The sequence below is a fragment of the Hylobates moloch genome, unplaced genomic scaffold, assembly GCF_009828535.3.
Source record: "Hylobates moloch isolate HMO894 unplaced genomic scaffold, HMol_V3 SCAFFOLD_8, whole genome shotgun sequence".
Lineage (NCBI taxonomy): Eukaryota > Metazoa > Chordata > Mammalia > Primates > Hylobatidae > Hylobates > Hylobates moloch.
This window is the reverse complement of record NW_026652283.1, coordinates 121761151-121779834: the sequence shown is the minus strand read 5'-3', so window position 1 is coordinate 121779834 and position 18684 is coordinate 121761151. Positions and strand designations below refer to the sequence as shown.

Here is an 18684-nt window from a genome sequence, read left to right as displayed (position 1 = left end):
ATATAGTCCTTGGCCAACATAAGGTTTTGTTTGGGTTTTAGTATTGACACGTGGAATACAGATTTGGCCTATATCTTCTTTGAGTCCAAACATTCTATGTTGGTTATTTCTAAAAGGAACTGGAAAACAGTGTCTCCTATTTAATTGATAAGGGTTATAAAATGAGTAAAATTTGGTGGGGAGGCAGGGAAGGATAGCATATAAGTCGTGATTGGCCCAATAGTAATTGTAACCGTTTTTCACATCACTTTTCTGGAGAGCATCAAACCGCTGGACCAGCCTGAAGGCCTCCATCTGCAGGGGACTGTAAATTACCCAGGCCAGGTAATGATCTGTCATTCCCTTTAAGATACGAAACCTCCAGCCACCCATCGTTGCTCAATTTGATCGTCTCTCATTCTGACAGGCTTGGAGAATCTTGCTTCTAATCAGAAATTTTCATATTTGAATTTAAGTCTATTTCACAAAATCAGTAACTGCTCAGCAAATGCCTTCAAACAGAGTGGGTACATAATTCAGTCTCTTTGTGGCCTTCCTTAAACTCAGCCATTTTTCTTTTTTTTTTGAGACAGGGTCTCACTCTGTTGCCCAGGCTGGAGTGTGGTGGCACCATATCCATTCACTACAGACTCTGCCTCCCAGGCTCAAGCATTTCTTGCGCCTCACTAAGCCTCCCAAGTAACTGGGTCTACAAGTGTACACAAGCATGCCCGGCTAATTTTTTTTTTTTTTTTTTGGTAGAGATGAGGTTTCACCGTGTTGCTCAAGCTGGTCTTGAACTCCTGAGCTCATGCGATCCACCCACCTTGGCCTCTCAAAGTGCTAGGATTATAGATCTGAGCAAGTGTGCCCAGCTGGCTCAGCCATTTTCATGTGTTCAGTTGGGTTTTACATGGAAAAACTGTTTACTTTCCATCTGTTTTCTTATTTTCCTGTTATCCTGGATGACATGATATCTAGTTTCACAATAGGCGTTTTTTTTTTAAACCATATGACCCAACACAAGTACATTAAATGCTATGAAGTCTCTGACCTGTATAGGGTGTAGCAAGGTTTGCATTGCTGCTCTGTCCTAACACTTTTTCATTACTATTATTATTTTTTATTTGTTTAATTTTTTGCCAAGCTCCCATGCTTGGATCTATTATTTTAAAATATAAGAAATGTTATATTTTAAAAATGCTTATGGGACATTTTTTGGATGAGCTATTAAATTACCCATCAGTCTTACTATCAAAAGGTGGGACATGTGATTTAGTCATTACTAATTTATTTTAATAGATTGGTGCAGTTTTGCCATTGAAAGTAATGGTAGCCAGGCACGGTGGCTCACGCCTGTAATCCCAGCAGTTTGGGAGGCCAAGGCAGGTGGATCACCTGAGGTCAGGAGTTCAAGACCAGCTTGGCCAACATGTTGAAACCCTGTCTCTACTAAAAATACAGAAAATTAGCCAGGTGTGGTAGCCTGCGCCTGTAATCCCAGCTACGCGGGAGGCTGAGGCACGAGAATCGCTTGAACCCAGGAGATGGAGGTTGCAGCGAGTCGAGATCGCACCATTGCACTCCAACCTGGGCAACACAGTGAGACTCCGTCTCAAAAAAAAAAAAAAAAAAAAAAGTAATGGCAAAACCTGCAGTTACTTTTGGTCCAACCTAATAATAATTGACTGCAGATATGTATTGATATATTGACTTTTAAATCTTTAGTTTTTATGACTTCCTAGGATTTAAATTTTTAGTACCTTATGTTCCATTATGTAAAATATTTATGTATGTTTTTCCTGAACTGTTCTGATATTGTGGAAAGACCTGGTAATCAAGTAATTTGTTATTCTGTTCTCTTATCTGAAAGTATTTTGTTTGTCTATCATTTGGCTACTGTTTTCTCTTACCTCATCCAACCATTTGTGGGAAGACAATGAAAGAACAGCTGTGTCCTTCTAGAATAAGTCTTACGAGAGTGGCAGGGCTTATGGCATCTCCCGTCTCATGTCCTGTCCTGGCTGACGTCTAGCATTTCTTGATCCTTTTAGCTGAAGTAGCATTTAGGAATAATATGGAGTGGGGATTGTTTCGCTTAAATTTGCTCTTTTTTTTTAAAAGCATTCCTTATAGCCCAGAGTAGGAAGGCACTGACTTCAAAAGCATGTAAAGAAGCCAGGATGAGGAGTCAGAAAGCGGGCTTGGCGGCTGAGACTCACGACCATCGCCTTGAGCTTGGAGCGTCTGCATTTGTACTGCTAATAGCAGCTTTTCCCTTTCCCACCCAGGCCATTCGCCGGGTCACATGTTGTGTGTCGTTTAGCATGACTCTGGGTGAATTTTCTTCTTTTGAAATTTTCATATTTTGTTGTTATTTTACTAGTTTCTTTCCTTCCTTTCTTTTCTTTTCTTTTTTCTTCTCTTCTCTTCTCTTCTCTTTTCTTTGCGTTTTTTTGAGTTGAAGTCTCACTCTGTTGCCCAGGCTGGAGTGCAGTGGCACAATCTCAACTCACTGCAGCCTTTGCCTCCTGGGTTGAAGCAATTCTTCTGCCTTAGCCTCCCAAGTAGCTGGGATTGGAGATGCCTGCCACCACGCCTGGCTAATTTTTTTGTATTTTTTAGTAGAGACGGGTTTTCGCCATGTTGGCCAGGCTGATCTTGAACTCCTTACCTCAGGTGATCCACCCATCTCGGCCTCCCAAAGTGCTGGGATTGCAGGCGTGAGCTACTGTGCCTGGCTACTAGTTTACTATTTCATAGTCTTCTTTCTGTTACTATTAATCACTAGCTCATAGAATCTCACAGTGGAAAGAGAACTTAGCAATCACTTGTTTGGCCCAACCCTTTATATTATTTGAGGCCCAGAAAAGGTGAGTGCCTCATTCTGATGCATTTATTTGGTTAGTGGTGGACCTGGAACCATGGCAGCGCTCAGGGCTCTTGCTCGGGCATGCACCATCTTTTCTGTGGCTGGACGCTTCTCACTGTCCCACTTGTCTCCTTCTCCATAAACTCATTCCGCAGGCTGTGTTAGCGGTTGAGATTCAGGTTTTGTCTTAACTCTAGAGTTAGATTTAAGGCCAGACCTTCTAGCTGTCTGCTTCAGTGCTTTTCGTTTCTCAAATGTTCAGAGACTTTAGGACTTAGAAATGGAACATGATCCCCAGAGTCCAGAAAGCACCAGAGAGACAGAGGGGGGTATTCATCTTGCAATGGTCAGGGATGCATGGCATGAAAATGACTCAGATGTCTTCAGTAGATAGAACACATGAAATTTAACCTCAGTATTAAAAACAAAAACAGATTTACTGATTTTAAATTCATAAGCAGCCGTACATCCTTAATTGTTTATCAATTCATTCCTTTTCTCCTGTGGTGGTGCTTTCTTTGGTTTCTCATGCCTTCATTGAGGAAGCTCCTGACGTGACTGAATGCTAGTCTCTAGCTGCGGGGACACCGTGCGCTTTATGCTAGTCTCTAGCTGCGGGGACACCGTGCGCTTTATGCTAGTCTCTAGCTGCGGGGACACCGTGTGCTTTATGTGGCATTACTTACTTGGGCTTCCACATCGGTTAACTTCCGCGTTTGCTCCGCTGTTTGGTTCAACAGGTTTGTCCCTATTTCTATCATCACAGCCGTCTGGTTCTGTACTGCATTCTGCTGTATCTCCACCATTTCTTTTTTCATGTTGTCCTGGATATAATTCTCAAGCTAGAAAAGAACAGTGTTAGAAGGCAGTCATTAGTCAAATGACCAGAAACCTGATTCCTAAATGTTTGTCATCTCCTCCCTATCTTTTAAAAAAACAAAAAAATCTATTGAAAGACTTGTACCTTGCCTTCGTTTTGGAATCCTGCTATTTTTTTTTTTTTTATCATTAGCAGGAAAATACAGTGTGATTTTATTTTTATGCAAAATCTGGCAACTTAGTCACATCATGTAAAGGAGCGAGACAAACTACTGTTTCTTCTGTGTTCCTCTGGAAGTCCACGTCGTGGTGGGCCACAGAGGGTGGCGAGGGCAGCCACAGGGACTGCTGGGTGCTGCTGCTGTGGGGTTGTGTCTGTCCTTCCCAGCTGCAACTCTGACCATGCAGTGCAGGAAATGATAATTTGATACAAAGAAGCATCACTATTTCTCTCACATTCTAGACTTTTGGTTTCTCCACATAGACTTGAGAAGACACTCTAAGACAGTGTATAAGTAGAGGAGCACCCTTTTGATTTTCCTCTTAACCTGCAGAATCACCACTCAGTTCCACATTCTGTGGGGTCTTCCCCACCTTCCTCCGTATTGAGTTCATTCAACCTATTAAATTTTTCCTAACATGTTTGCGTTTTTCACAATTTTGTCATTTCATGTATCAAGCAAACTTTTAATCCCACCTTGGTCTGTTTATGTGCCATGGGCTGGTTCTTTTCTCCCTCAGTTACTAAAGATAATGATCTTGCCAACTAATTTTAGCATTAACTGAAACACAAGAGAAGGAAGAAGCTCATTTCACTGCCATTGGTATAGCTATCCCTGTCTATGGCAGTAAAATTATATGATTATGTATAACTGCAAGAGAACTCAGTATGTGGGAAGAGCCTTTGGGCTTGGAGCCAGGGAAGCCTGCCCTCTGCTTTATAGCCTTGGTTCTAGGAAAGTTGCTTAACCTTTTGGGACCCTAGTTTCCTCATATGTAAAATAGGATTTCTAGCTGGTCAGAGGAGTGTCTTAAAGAGGAGTTAAGCTATGCTTTTAAAGTCATTGTGTATGCGTAACTCCAGATACTTAACATTTAATTTCCTTTCTTCTTCTTTTTTTTAATAATCTAATGTTGGGAACCATTATTCCATTCACTGGTCCAAAGTATCAGCTTGTGAGTGCAGAAACCATGTTTTCTTCCTTTTCACATGGTGTAACAAACATTTTTTATTACATTGAATAATTGAAAGATGATTATACAACTGATTCTGGTGCCTTCCTTTAAAAACTTAGAATTCTTTATAGAGAAACCATTCATGGAGTCAGTCATCAGACATGGTTTCCCCCAAAATGTTAACCACTAAATAATTCCGTGCTTTCTGTCTTTAAGAGTAGGAAAATAGGATGGGAAGGGTAGAGTTTCTGTCTTAGAGCTTCTTTGTTGATGCATTTCATAGATTGTGTCTTGTGACTGGTATCAGGTGGTTTTAACATTAGGCTGGAACTATAAGTTTACTGTTTCCGATGCCCCCTGCCATCGACTGTGCCCCACTTCTCTGAGCTCCCAGCTCCCTACATGCCCCTCAGCCTGGTCACTAAGGCTCCCTCCCTGGCAGTTGTTCTCGCATGGATATTGGATGGGTCAGATGAGCAGGATGCATGAGAGGCACAGTCAGCCCTCTATCTGCGGCCTCCACATCTACGGATTCAACCACACCATCAAAATACTAAAAAATTATAATAATAACAATACAACAATAAAAAACAAAAATTGCAAAACAATACAGTATAGCAACTATTTGCATGGCACTGACATTGTGTTAGGTATTCTAAGTCACCTCGAGATGATTTAGAGTATATGAGAGGATGTGCATAGGTTATATGCAGATGCTACCCTGTTTTACGGAAGAGGGTTGAGCATCATGGATTTTGGTATTCTCGGGGATCTTGGAATCAGTCCCCCACAGATATCAAGGGACAGTTGTACTAGAGCTCCAAGCATGTGTAAAATCATTTTGTTGAAATGTTACTCAAGCCATCCATCTGCCTCAGCCTCCCAAAGTGCTGGGACTACGAGCGTGAGCCACCACATCGGCTGAAGCCTTTACTTTTCCATATGAATCAAAGCAGAGTAGACCACTATTTAAAACAATTAAAAGATTTTTAAAAATTTAAAAAATAAAAAATGAGTCACTGATACCCGGCAGGCCAGCAACCATCTCTATTATAGGCTTCATAAAATGTGAAGAATCTGAAATCTTATTAACCCTTTCTCAGAGTTAGCTCAGGCTTTTTAGTGTGTGTGATGTTTCTTAATTCAGTCTCTCTTTCCTCCCCTGCCTTTATAAAACTGTAACTTTTGTGATTGAAATAAACTATTTAAAAGAAGCCATAAATAGCAGTTCGTAATTCTCCCCTCCGCTCGTCGCCATGGGAGTAATGGAATTTTTGAGGTTGTAGTTAAAGCTGTGTGTCACCCAGAGGCACTGTCTTAGTTACTCCTCACACCACCCCAGCCAAGATAATATTTAAAAAGTTTCATTCCGGGAGGCTTGGAACTATAGAGATAGACTCCAGCTGGAGTTTAGTTCAGGCCCATACTCAGAAATAATAATTTACAAAGTGGTATAAATAAAAAGTCTTAACCTCCTTCTTGATTTCAGTACTTAAGAGCTAAATAAAAATTATTGTCTTTTGTCACTCTGAATCATACAACCAGAGAGGGAAAATGAATCCTCTAATACTGCCTTCCCCCATTTCTAGAGCTACTGAGTCAGATGTGGTTGCAATGAGAGGATTGTTTATAATTGAAAAATTAAAGTCAAATTCCAATTTCAAATTAAACTTAGGAACTTTGAAAGACATACAGGCCCAATTTTAAAAAATAAAATTTCTTAACCTGCCATATTGTTTTCTAAACATAAAAACAATAGAAGGCAAGATCCTTTTAAAATTGCTACTTTTTAGCTATTCGGGATGACAAAGTATAGGTACATGGTGGGTGAGATACTATGTGTCCGTGTCTGTTAATCTTACATAAAAGCAAATTACGAATACACATGATGTGTGTATATACAGATATATATATAGCATATGTGTATATAGTGTCTATAAATATATACAGCTCTTGAAGCATGTATCATTGAAATAAAAGAAAATTCTGTGTGATATTGACTTCAAATAGTTGAAGTCTTCGGGAGAAAAGAATGGAACAGAAACAAAAATGTCCAGTAGTAGATATTTTGTGTTGATTTCAAAAGATATTTGAGCCAGTCGTGATGGCTCATGCCTGTAATCCCAGCACTTTGGGAGGCCAGGCAGGAGGATTGCTTGCTCTCAGGAGTTTGAGACCAGACTGAGTAACATGGTGAAACCCATCTCTACAAAAAATACAAAAAAAAAAAAATTAGCTTGGTGTGGTGGCACATACCTGTAGTCTCAGGTACTGGGGAGGCTGAGGTGGGAGGACTGCCTGAGCCCAGGAGATCAAGGTTGCAGTGAGCCATGATCGTGCCACTGCACTGCAGCTTAGGCGACAGAGGGAGACTTTGTCTCAAAAAAAAAAAAAAATTAAAATTAAAAACACTTATGTTCTTACTCTTGAAGTCATTAAATTAAGGTTTTAAGAGAAATATATGATGTGACAGTCAGGTACTCTTTAAAAACAAGGAAGAATACTGTATATTTCGCCCCAGAAACACTAGCAACAGGAACAGCCACAGTAATGGTAGTTAGTGTTTCTTGGTTGCCAGCACTGTCTGTGCTATTTGGGAATCGCTGTCTCCTAATTCCAGGCGCTTCACATCAGCACAGGTGGATGCAGTGCTGAGCACTGGAATGACCCTCAGCAAAATGTTAGTTCAACCCAGAGGCCGCTTCATACTTTTCCAGCCTTTTAAGAGCCAAAAGTGATATATCTCAAAATTGGCTTGAGTATGCCTTCCAATTCCAGGCTTCACAGTGCCTTAAGAAAACAGACAGACCACCCACCCCTCGGTGGAGGGCCATTTTTACCACCAGAAAAGCCCAGAATTAAAGATGACCAATGCCAATTCTATGTTCTGGGAGCATCCTGACAAAAGAATCTGTGTTTTCTTCCAAAGATTAGTAGTAATTTCTAGAGATACAGAAAGACTATGGATGTCCATCATATAGTATAAATATGAACATTTCCAAATAAAGATCTCCCATTTAATGTAGCCTTTCCATAAATCACCACATATCAAGGATAATGAGAACAAACCTAGAAACAAAGCCATCTGGCTCATCCACGTGGATAGATAGACCTTGAAATTTCCCTGCCTCTTGACCTTGATGAATTAGTTGTTTCCTAGTTTATTGTCGTAGAATGTCTTTCTGTTTAGTGTCTCTCTGATTTTTGCTGGCTGTGACTGAAACCCAGAAATATAGAAATATGAAATTCCCAGAAATATGAAATTCCATTCTAAGTATAAGGAAGTCTTAGTAGAAGAAAAAAAAAAAAAAACCAACCCAGTAAATAAGCCATCCTCCTCCACTGGCAGCACCAAACTCCACTTGTGTATGGAGAATGTTTCCCATCCCTGTCATCTGCCCCAAACTGCTCTCATCAAAACAGTTCCAAGACACTTGAACCTCCCGTGGGAGGGGACCCGGCTCTTTCCAATTTCACATGCGTAGCATGTGAAACATATTCATGTTTTGCAGGAATGTTTGCCATCGCCTTCATATCTGAAGAGGATTATGGCATGAGCGTGATCTGTGGGCACATGTGTCTGAATAGGTCCCGCTGTACATATGTGCGAGGACAGTGTGTGTTCATTTTGTCCTCTTCTTGATGGTTGACACACGCGGCAAAGTGTGGGGCCTTGGACTGTTCTTCCTTTCTCAGAACTCAAGTGAGTTATGCGAGTTTAACATTGAGAGCCACAGCGATCCTTCTAGCTGCATGGTTTGCTGCTCAGTGTTATTTGATTTGCTAAGAGAGTTGCGCCCTAGCCATAGTCTTTAAAACTTGGCAACACATCGAAGCTCAAGCAACCAGAATGAAATATTTTAACGCAATATATATATATATATATATGTTTACACTAATATGTATATGTATATTTTAGTACAAAATGTGTTCTGAAGTTTTTTATTACTCCCACAACGTTTTGAATGATCAAATTTGACAGGAAAAATAGGTCCATTTGTGAGGCAACTATGGCAGATTGATTACACATTTAAAAGTTTATCTGGCTCTCTTCCTTCTCACCAAGATTGTCATCATTATTTTTTATACCAAAAGAAAAGTAATCTTGAAATTGGCTCAGTAAAGGAAAACATAGATAATATATGAAAACTATCCCCAACTTGGAGATTCTGATGTTGATTTCTCACGAACTGTAGATGCTGGTTGAGAGATCTTTTCTATTTAAATAAAATTCAAGGTCCTTAGACCTTTTTATTAATTAGTTTTTGTCCATCTGAGTGACCTAAGGTGGACAAAAACTAATTCATTAGAGGGTCTAAGGACCTTGAATTTTCTAGTAAATTAACAAATAATTTGAGATTTCCTTGGAAACATTTTACTGTTGCCCATTTCAATTTAGAAATAGGATTTTGCAACCATCTCTCACACACACATACACGTTTTTCTATCCCAATGATCCATCTATCTTCCCACCCAGCCCTTCCATTTTTCTGGTAAACCTTTGAATTTTTCTAGTAAATTCACAAATAATTTGAGATTTCCTTGGAAACATTTTACTGTTGCCCACTTCTGTTTAGAAATAAGATATTGCAATCATCTGTCTTACACACACACGTACATGTTTTCTCTCCCCCATGATCCCGTCTTCCTGCCCAGGGTCCACTGTCCTCTCTCTCTCTCTCGCTGGCCACGCATCCCCCAGCTGGTCTCCTTTCATCCCACTGTTAGAGTCAGGAAGCCACATGCAAAGCTGGTGACTACAGCTCACTTTCTTCCCTTGCAAGTTTGCCTGAGGATAATGTCCAGATTCCTTCTTTTTTAAGACATATGCCGCTTCCTGACTGGCGCCCCGATCTTGTGGGCCTCAGACCTGGGCGCGCACTGTCCTTGGCCGTCCCAGCTGCCCAGCGGCCTCATACCACGGCCGCCTTTGTATCTCCTCCTTGAGTCTTCTCTTGCTCCTCAGGTCCCACCATCCCCCATTGCATGCCCTCAGCAAAGATACTCATTTTGTGTTTCATTTTGATATCAAAACCATTTTGTATTTGTGTCGTTTCGTTTTAAATCTCTACAAACAATAGGTTAATGTTCTTGCTTGCTTGGTGAAGAGTGAATAGAATCCTGAAACTCTGCGACCATTCTACATATACACCCTAGTAACAACAAGCAAAACATCCGCTCTTACAATTAGTTTGAAAACTTGAGTGTAAGATTATTAAATCCAGGGATATTCTGTTTGGGAGGCTTTTGACCTAATGTTCTTGGTTCCCTGTCATGAGGAAACTCTGAAACAGCATTTGAGGTCTCCAGACAGAAAAGTGACAAAACTGGGCTCTCCTCCCCCTCCTTTTAGAGTTGGGCTTGTGTGTGTGTGTGTTTTTATTCTGGAGATTTTGCTGCCTAAGCAGCTGTGTACTCAGCAGTACTTCATGGCAGAGGCTGAGCCTAAAGAGGGAAGGGCTGGGAGATGCGAGTTTTGCGCAGCGCTTTGTCCTCCTAAACCCTCCCCAGAGCCTGGGGGGTAGGCGCAGTACCCACAGTGAGAGGTGATGTTCACATGCCCTGTGACGTGGGAAGCAAGTTTTCTCCATATACTGATGCCAGACTTGAATTTCTAGAATCTAGAAAAGCCCATGCCAAAGCTACTTGCCATCTGTTGACTGTTTTTATAGTCTTGGCCTTTTCTTCACATTCAGTGTAAGGCCCTAGAAATTGAGGCAAAAGCTAAAGGCCGAGGGAGGGAAGCCTGGCCTCTGGTGCCCATTTCCTGGTGGGTCTTGTGACTTCTCTTAGGGAGCACACTTGCCTTCACCTGCCCTGACCACGTGGATGCCTGCCCACATAGGGTCTTTTAAGCACTTCCTGAAATGGATCTGTTCTGATCTAGCCTTTTTGCTTTTTTCTATTCATAGTTTTTTGTTGTCTTTTTTTGAGACGGAGTCTCGCCCTGTTGCTCAGGCTGGAGTGCAGCGACGCGATCTTGGCTCACTACGACCTCTGCCTCCCTGGTTCAAACGATTCTCCTGCCTCAGCTTCCCAAGAAGCTGGGGTTACAGGCGCACACCACCATGCCTGGCTAATTTTTGTATTTTTAATAGAGATGGGCTTTGCCATGTTGGTTGGCCAGGCTGGTCTGAAACTCCTGACCTCAGGCGATCTGCCTGCCTTGGCCTCCCAAAGTGCTCAGATTACAGGTGTGAGCCACCGTGCCCGGCCATTTAATAATTTATGAGTGACTTTCTGATACTGTATCTAGATAACCAACCCCTTTCCTACTTTCGCTAGTATGAGAGTCTGAAAGTTCACTTTTGGCCACTATAAACTCCAAGATGTATTAGGAAATAAGTTTGTGGGCCGTAGCTGGTGGCATTCTAACATTAATAGTCCATGCCTCTCCTCCTGTGGGCAGATACAACCTCCAATAATTTGAGTGTACCAGTATATCTGTGCTCTGGCAAATCCTATCTGCTTTGGTCTTCTGTGAGTGCAGCTGCATATTCTTTGCATTAATTTTTTTCACATATATTTGAATATATGTTTTTCCATATATATTCATATCACTTTATCTCTTTGTGTGTTTCCCTTACCACTGCTCCAAAATTTGAGAAGGAGATGTCCTTTTCCCTTGAAAATGTTCCAGTTATTTTCTACTGATAAAGTGGCTATTTCTCACCAATAGCAGGCATTTTAAATATATGTAAGTTTAATGAGGCTGCTGTAGTAACGTCATGTAAATTTCTTTGGGCATTTCATATGCAAAAGGTGTCACATTTTACACGAGTGTTTTTTAGTGGTCTCGTAGGGCACATATATATTTACCCAGATGTCTGTGAGCGTGCAGCCTCATGGCACGTTATGCATACCTGACGCTTGCACAGATTCCTGGAAGCCGAGGAGCAAATACAGTGCAACAGACATTGTCAGGCCACGTCTGCATATGTAGATATATACACAGCAAGAATAGTTAACAGCAGCTTACAATGACAAAATGCTTCTCTGTGTGTATGTGTGTGTACCTCGCTCTCACCAGATTCTCACACTGCCTTAGCTTGGGTTTCCCCAAAAGCAGAGCCTGAGACAAAGGCAGGCATGCAGGAAGTTTATTTAGGCAGTGGTCCCAGAGCGCAGCCATGCAGGACAGGCGCGGGAGGCAGGGGCGCAGCAGGGTGGTTCGCACACGTGGACTCAGGCGGCCACTGCCGCGCTGGCTGGTAAGAAGCACCACAGGATCTCCCAAGGAGCCCTGGGACAGTGTATCAGAACATCCACCTGAGGCGAGAATGGGGACTGCTATCCCCAGGGGGCAGGTGGAGCCCAGTGGGCATTCATGTCCCAGGTGTTGCGAGAGTGCCAAGGAGGCTCCGATGGGTGTCCCGAGGCAGCTTGGAGCCAAGGTCCCCGGGCATGGCCTGGGGGTTTGTGGGAAGGCCTGAGGCAAGGCCTGTCTCTGAGGTGTCCTGAAGAGCAGGTTGGGCCCAGAGGGTTAATTCCGAGCAGCACAAGAGGGTGAATTCTGAGCAGCACCAGAGGGTTTCCCTGGCACAGCAGGGGATGCTTTGAGGCCCCTTTAATGAAGGAGAAAAGTGAGGCTCACAGAAAGTCAGTGCCCACCCCAAGGCTCATGGGCCCCAGGCTGTGGGCAGTGGCTAAAGACAGGCTAGTGGGTAACTCGGGGCAACGTGGAAGGGGAGCTTGTATTTATAGCCCCCAGTCAGCAACGCTGGAGAGGAGAGGATAGGAAAAGCAATGCTCTGAGAAAGACAATATTTCTAGTAGATTGGGGCAGGGCAGGCCTGTAGACAGGAAACCAAAGCCAGGGTTGTCATGCGGGAGTGAGGTGAGGTTGCAGCAGCAGAGCAACTGCGGAGACGCTCAGCAGGTCATTGGTGGCCTCTGAGTTATTCTGCAGGCTTCTGCCATTCATCTGGTTTTTGGGATATTTTGTTAAATTCTCAGCTTAGAAGATACTAGTGATGTTTTCCCTATAGAGGTAGAAGAAAATATAAACCTATTTTCTTTTTAAAACTGTACTGAATGTAGGGCCGGGCGTGGTGGCCCTTACAATATACTAGGAACTTCCTTTTTTAATGAAACTAGAGCATTCTTGCCTTTCTGAATTTAAAGCACACTGAAAGAAAAAATAATAATAATGTAACAAAATGTCTCAGTGTTTTTCTATGCCAAATAGAGTCTTATGTATATCTGTCTAGAGACATATATGCATACGTTTGCCTACACATGTGAGGTAGGGGTGTGTGTGTGTGTGTGTGTTTCAGTTCTCTAAGAAATAGACATTCCAAAGCTTGGTGGGCAATGGTGGGAGGCTTTAGACCCTGTAATATTGTCGGACTATCACTGTAAGAAGGATGCTAGCACCTGGGTCACAGTGCTAGCTGGTAGCAGAGTACTAACTAAAACCCTGGTCTCCCAACGCCCCACCCAGCACTCTCATCGCTGTACTGATAATGCCTATTCTTATCTTAAAAAAAAAAAAAAAAGTGCTGTCTGAGGGGCATTAACATTCTTACTTTTTCATTTTTGCAATGAAGTGTACAGATACTGATGGCCTTTTACGTCTCCTCTCTGCCCTGTTTTTGCTGTCTCTTTCTGTGTTACACGGGTTTGCTAAAATACTGGGTGGAGCTCTGTGGAGGAGGTAGTGTGGTTATCTCTGAAGTAGGCTGTTTCCAATAAACTGAATTTACTTGGTCACAATGAGTATTCTAAATGGCTAGAAAAGGGAAAAGGCTAGTGAAACTAAATTTTCTAAATTTAGATAATTTTCTAGAAAACATTTTCAAGGCAAACTAGTTTTTGCTGTCCTTTATAAGGCTGGCAGGAAGCGTGTGTTGTTTCTGTTTTAAAAAGGGAGAGGAGCGGACTTGGGAATGCGGATGGGAATGCTTGAGAAATCTCACAGCAGGGCTGTGCATGCCCTGCCGGGTCCCACTGCCTCTGGACAGAAACCCCCCCAACCCCACCCCCAGCCAAGACTTTCTGCTTCTTTATCTCCTCTTTCTGCTAGCACCCAAAAAGTTGAAAGAATTCCAATGGATAGAATTTTTGAGATAATATTGGAAGATGCTCAAAATACACAGGATTAATTTACACGAAGACTCAGCGGGAACACAAGCCATCTTCTGTACATGAAGATGCACTACTGACCCGCTGTCCGCAAATGTGTTTGTACAGTTATTTTCTCAGTATGGGTGATGTCTCTCCAACGAACTGCTCCTAGTCTCCTGCCTGGACACCCTTCTCTCTGTGCTTTCCTGGGTTAGAGTGAATAGATGCAAACACACATTTCCATGCTCTGCAGCAACTTGAGACTCCTGTGAGCAAAACGCACTGACGGGCAATGTGCGTGGGTGGTGGGAAGCATCCAGCTCCCGTCTGTTGAATAAACCCGCCCAAACCATAGGGAAGAGCACTGTCGTATAAGCCCAGGGGATTTTCAGAAAAGAAATGTGTTCTTTCCTCTTTGATTTTTGTGTTCTTAAAGCTGTAGGTGCAGCTTTTTTAAATAAATGATTTCATAACCACTGAAGTTCATGCTTTCCTGAACTATTTAGGAAGATAATCTACCCCTTATATTGGATGAGATGATCTGTCCCTTTGAGCTCTGGTTCAGTTCCCATTCTCCCAAGTGTTTAAAGCTGCAAGTTTTTTCATATTTTCATATTTATTTACATAATTTAAACCCCCTGTGTGCATGTACTTTAAGGAATTGTACATCTGCCTGGGCTTTGCAGAAGCTGAAAGGGAGCAATCTTTTTATAACTCACATTAGAAACACAAATGATTTAACAGGGCTATGTTTTGCACATTATTCTTTAAAGTTGTAATATATTTTAAGCATTTTAACCTTGTTTTAGATCTGATCAGCCGTAGGATGTTTTCAGATCAGAAGCAATGGAGCAAAAGCAAAACAATATTCAATACCCAGATGGTGTGGCAAGACAGAGAATAGTATAACTTTTTGTTTGCCAAATATAACTTTTATCTTCATTTCTTGATCTGAAATTTGGTAGGAAGTGTAACAAGTATGAATCAACATATTTACTGTTTGCCATTTCAAATGTTGATAGTGAAGCTGGGACCTCTGTTTATTATGGAAGACCATAGAAAACCCCATAAACACGTTCTACTTCTGTCTGTGGCCAGCAGTCCAGCAAAAATGTTCTAAAACCACATGCACTGTGTTCTGTGATGATTATAGTTTGACTGTGCTGGAAAGAGAGACTGTGAACTGCAAATGGTGATGATGACTTTGGGCAAATCATTGAACTTGTAATTATGTCTTCCAAGACCTCCTAACCCAAAATAAGAGAGTATTTTACTACAAAATATATGTTACATCAAACTGTTTTTTACAAAATACCAGCTCTAGGGACGTTTCCAAGTCATTGTCGGAGAGAGTTTGTCGTATTTTTTTTCAGGGTGTGTCGTTCATCTATCGGAGGGGGAGAGGCTTGAGTGAGAACCGACCTGCACAACTTGGCCATAAAATGAAGTGCAAACACACATTTTTATTTCTGTAGGATTCCTCATTCTAAACTAATTTTTACAGAAAATGGCACTCTAAGAAGGAATTCATTAAGGTAAAGACACAGATACAGCATTTAGTGTTACACTTTGCCATAAAAGAGCCTCCCTTACCTCCTCACTTGAATCTATAATATCTGCTGAACTGTCCACATCAGGAAGACTCGAAATATGTTTTGAGGCCAATTATGTGATTTCAGATTGAACCTGCTAATATCAGATTCTTTGGTCAGTAGCCTCACTAGTTTTGTTCTCACAATAGAATTATTATTTTGATTTTTAAATGTTGCTCCATGGAGACTGGTATGATGTGCTCATGCTCTGCAGTTCCATTTTAACAAATAACGTAATAGATCACTGTCAGATGAATGCCATCACAGACATCGGGTTGGGTCACAGAAGCCACACCCTAGGAGTGCTTACTAGATGATCCATTTCCATGAAGCTCAAGAATGGACCAAACTTACTAAAGGTGATAGAAGTCAGAATAATGTCTTCCGGGTGGGAGGAGTTTGAGGCTGTGAACTGAGCAGTGGCACGAGAGAGCCTTCTGGAGTGCTGAAAATGTTTCCTAGATCTTGACCTTGGTGCTAGTTACATGATTGAATTCATATTTTTGAAAGTTATCAAGCTGTAAATTTCAGGTTAGTGTACTTTATCCATTTCCTGTGTTTTATATCTCAAAAATTCTTCTAAAAACTAAAAGACATTTAAAAATGAAATGTTTGACAAGTTTTGTTGTGACACTGTGACCCTAGTACTATAGGTGGTTTTATTTGTCTCTGCAGTTTTCATCTGGGAGTACCTAAATAATGCCTAATGAAATGAGCTTTGGAAAAGTAATTTTAAAGTAACTGTCTTAGAGAACTGTGGATTAAACCATTCCAGCCATCTGATGAGGGTTAAAAGGTATATTAGTAATTTGACATTCCAAAACACGATTCTTTCCGGATCAAGCATAAAAGGCATTTGCTCTTGGAAGACCAAGAAAGAATTCATGTGGTTCCCATTAGTCTAAAAATAAATAATAAATAAATAAATGTCTGAGTCATGTATTGGATTTTGTTGGAGTTCAGTGGCTTCAAGTATAGGAAGAAAATGATTTGTGCTATTAATATTAGTTCTACCCATTGCCCATTGGAATAAATACAAGATTACTCTTGAGAAAAGTGAAATTGATTGAATTTAGTTCTGCTTTAAGCTACTCCATTGCAAGTGTTTCTGACTTTTGAGCCATAGTATAAAAAACTGAATAAAATAACTTTATTCATATTGAATTGAGTTGGGGTAGAAGCGATATTTGTGACATTGGAAGCCATTGTAGATTCATACAGTACAGATTTGAGAATCAAACACACCTGGTGTGAGTCCCAGTTCAGTTCCTTAGGAACTACTGGCTCAATACTTTCTAACATCACATTTCTGGTTGGTAAAACAGGTATATAAATACCTACTGCGCTATGCTAGTGTGAAAATTAAGTGGAATTAGTTAGTACAAATCCCAAACTGTGTGCCAAGTCACCCTGGGTCCTTGCAGCAAACAAATTGGAGTAAGGGAGACAGTCTGAATATTCGAGGCAACCCAGCAGTGCTCAATGACTGTCAGCCACTGGAAGAATTCATAGCTCAAAGGAGCTCACAGTTTCAACAGTATCAGCTTGTACCTCTGTAAAGCTAGGTTTTTGGTGGTTGCTATTTGTGAAAAGCAAATACTACAGGAAAATTAGCATATAGCGTAAAATGCAGGTGGCAGTGTCCAATTTGATTCCAAAGTTTGAGAAGCCAGGCATGCCTAACTGGCAGATATATTCCATTCATACGTCACTGGGGTTACTTAAGAAAGAAAATAAAGGATCTTTTTTTAAAACTCAATTTATATGTATATTGGTATTTTCAAATAGCTACTAAATTGTCAGAACATAAATACTTAAATTATTTGTAGCTAACCACTTAATACAAGCAACTGTTGGCCTAGAGATAAATAGAGAAAAAATAGTGAATCACTAAGGGTGCCATGAGCTGAGAAAGTTTGAGAACAACTAGCCTAGAACCTTGCACTTGGTAGGATATAAACTCAACCTACCCTCTTCCTCCCCTTCCCCCAATCCAGGTATTGCCTTTAATTGTAATCTCTATGATTTGATATGTTTATCAGAAAACTAGGAAGTCAAAAAGAACTAATAAATTATGCAAGACCTTCATTAAGATGTACCCTTCCGTGTTTTCCTAACTTCTGAAATCACTAGGAAAAACAGCCATGTTCCTGGCAAGCTGGCTGGTTGGCCCTGTCTTCTTTCAGGTGAACAGCATTTATAACCACCGTGTACCTCGGAAGAAGCATTCTCAGAGCAACATGCACGTGTTCCGTGGGTACCGTGGTTGCCTTCGGGCTAATGCGTTTTTGGAAGTGTAGATTGGTGCCAGTTTTACAAAACTCATGTGGCCTATTTCTGCTTGTTATTTATAGTTTGCCTCCTCACCATCCTCACTTGCTCTAAGATGAACTAGTTTTATAACATTAGATTATACAGAAAAGCCAAATTTACTTGCATGCCACAGCAATTTGGGAATTAAACTTTCAGTGTGATTCTCCAAATGCTTGTGGTAAAAGTACAGGGACTTGAATCATTTTCCCATAATTAGTTTCAGTTCTGCAGGCCCGCCTCCTCTCTTTAACCCTCTTGCCTTGCATGTGTGTCTCTTGCAATGGAAGCTAGTGGAAAATTCCTCTCCCCTTCACTCCACTGCCATAAGTTATAAAAAGCATGCCATTCAGAATTGACGTTTTCTTCTGCATGCTTGAATTTTTACTCAAGAACTGGAAGGGGAAAAAGTTATTTCAAGAGATATTTCTCTATTTATCAAAGGGGTGCAGAGCCACAGTAGCACTGTGAACCACCATAGAATGGCTGTCTCACTTGCCTCATCAGTAGAGGAGCACATGTTCCTATCAAACAGTGAGTGCCTTTGAGTGATGGTGTGTGACACACAGCACAGCAGCGCCATTTCTCAGAGCTGCAGCAACACTGGTTCACACAAGTCACTAGAGATTCCCATCTCCACTGACTCACTCAGTGGGAACAAAAGCTCCCATGCCGGTGGGAATGTGGGGCCAGGGGAGCACCGGAAGAAGGGAGCTGCGGCAGAGGTTTTCCTATTGTTAGGTTTGTTTGTTTGTTTCACTGAGTCATCTTACCCCCATTTTTTTTTTTTTAACCAAAATTCACTGTGGTTACTTCTCTAGTTTGGGTTATGACTCCTACAGGCCAGTTTAATTTTATCAGTGGCAGTGA

The 18684-nt window shown here is 41.4% G+C and overlaps 2 protein-coding genes across 9 annotated transcripts in view; one reads left to right on the top strand and one right to left on the bottom strand.

Annotated features, from left to right (window-relative positions):
- Nucleotides 1–18684, top strand: part of MCPH1 (microcephalin 1) — a 238303-nt gene that overhangs the window by 122494 nt on the left and 97125 nt on the right. The window contains exon 13 of one of the 7 annotated variants that reach the window (XM_032162513.2): nt 259–706. The exons of the other annotated variants lie outside the window; for them this stretch is intronic. Within the exon in view, the coding sequence (XP_032018404.1) occupies nt 259–348 (90 nt within the window). The 3' untranslated portion in view covers nt 349–706. Of the gene's footprint in view, nt 1–258; nt 707–18684 lie in introns of those variants that run through there. 7 annotated transcript variants of the gene reach the window in all.
- The window catches only part of ANGPT2 (angiopoietin 2), a 62889-nt gene that overhangs the window by 28835 nt on the left and 15370 nt on the right, over nt 1–18684 (bottom strand). For both annotated transcript variants that reach the window (XM_032162516.2, XM_032162517.2), the window contains exon 2: nt 3538–3693. In XM_032162516.2, the coding sequence (XP_032018407.1) occupies nt 3538–3693 (156 nt within the window). The remainder of the gene's footprint in view (nt 1–3537; nt 3694–18684) is intronic.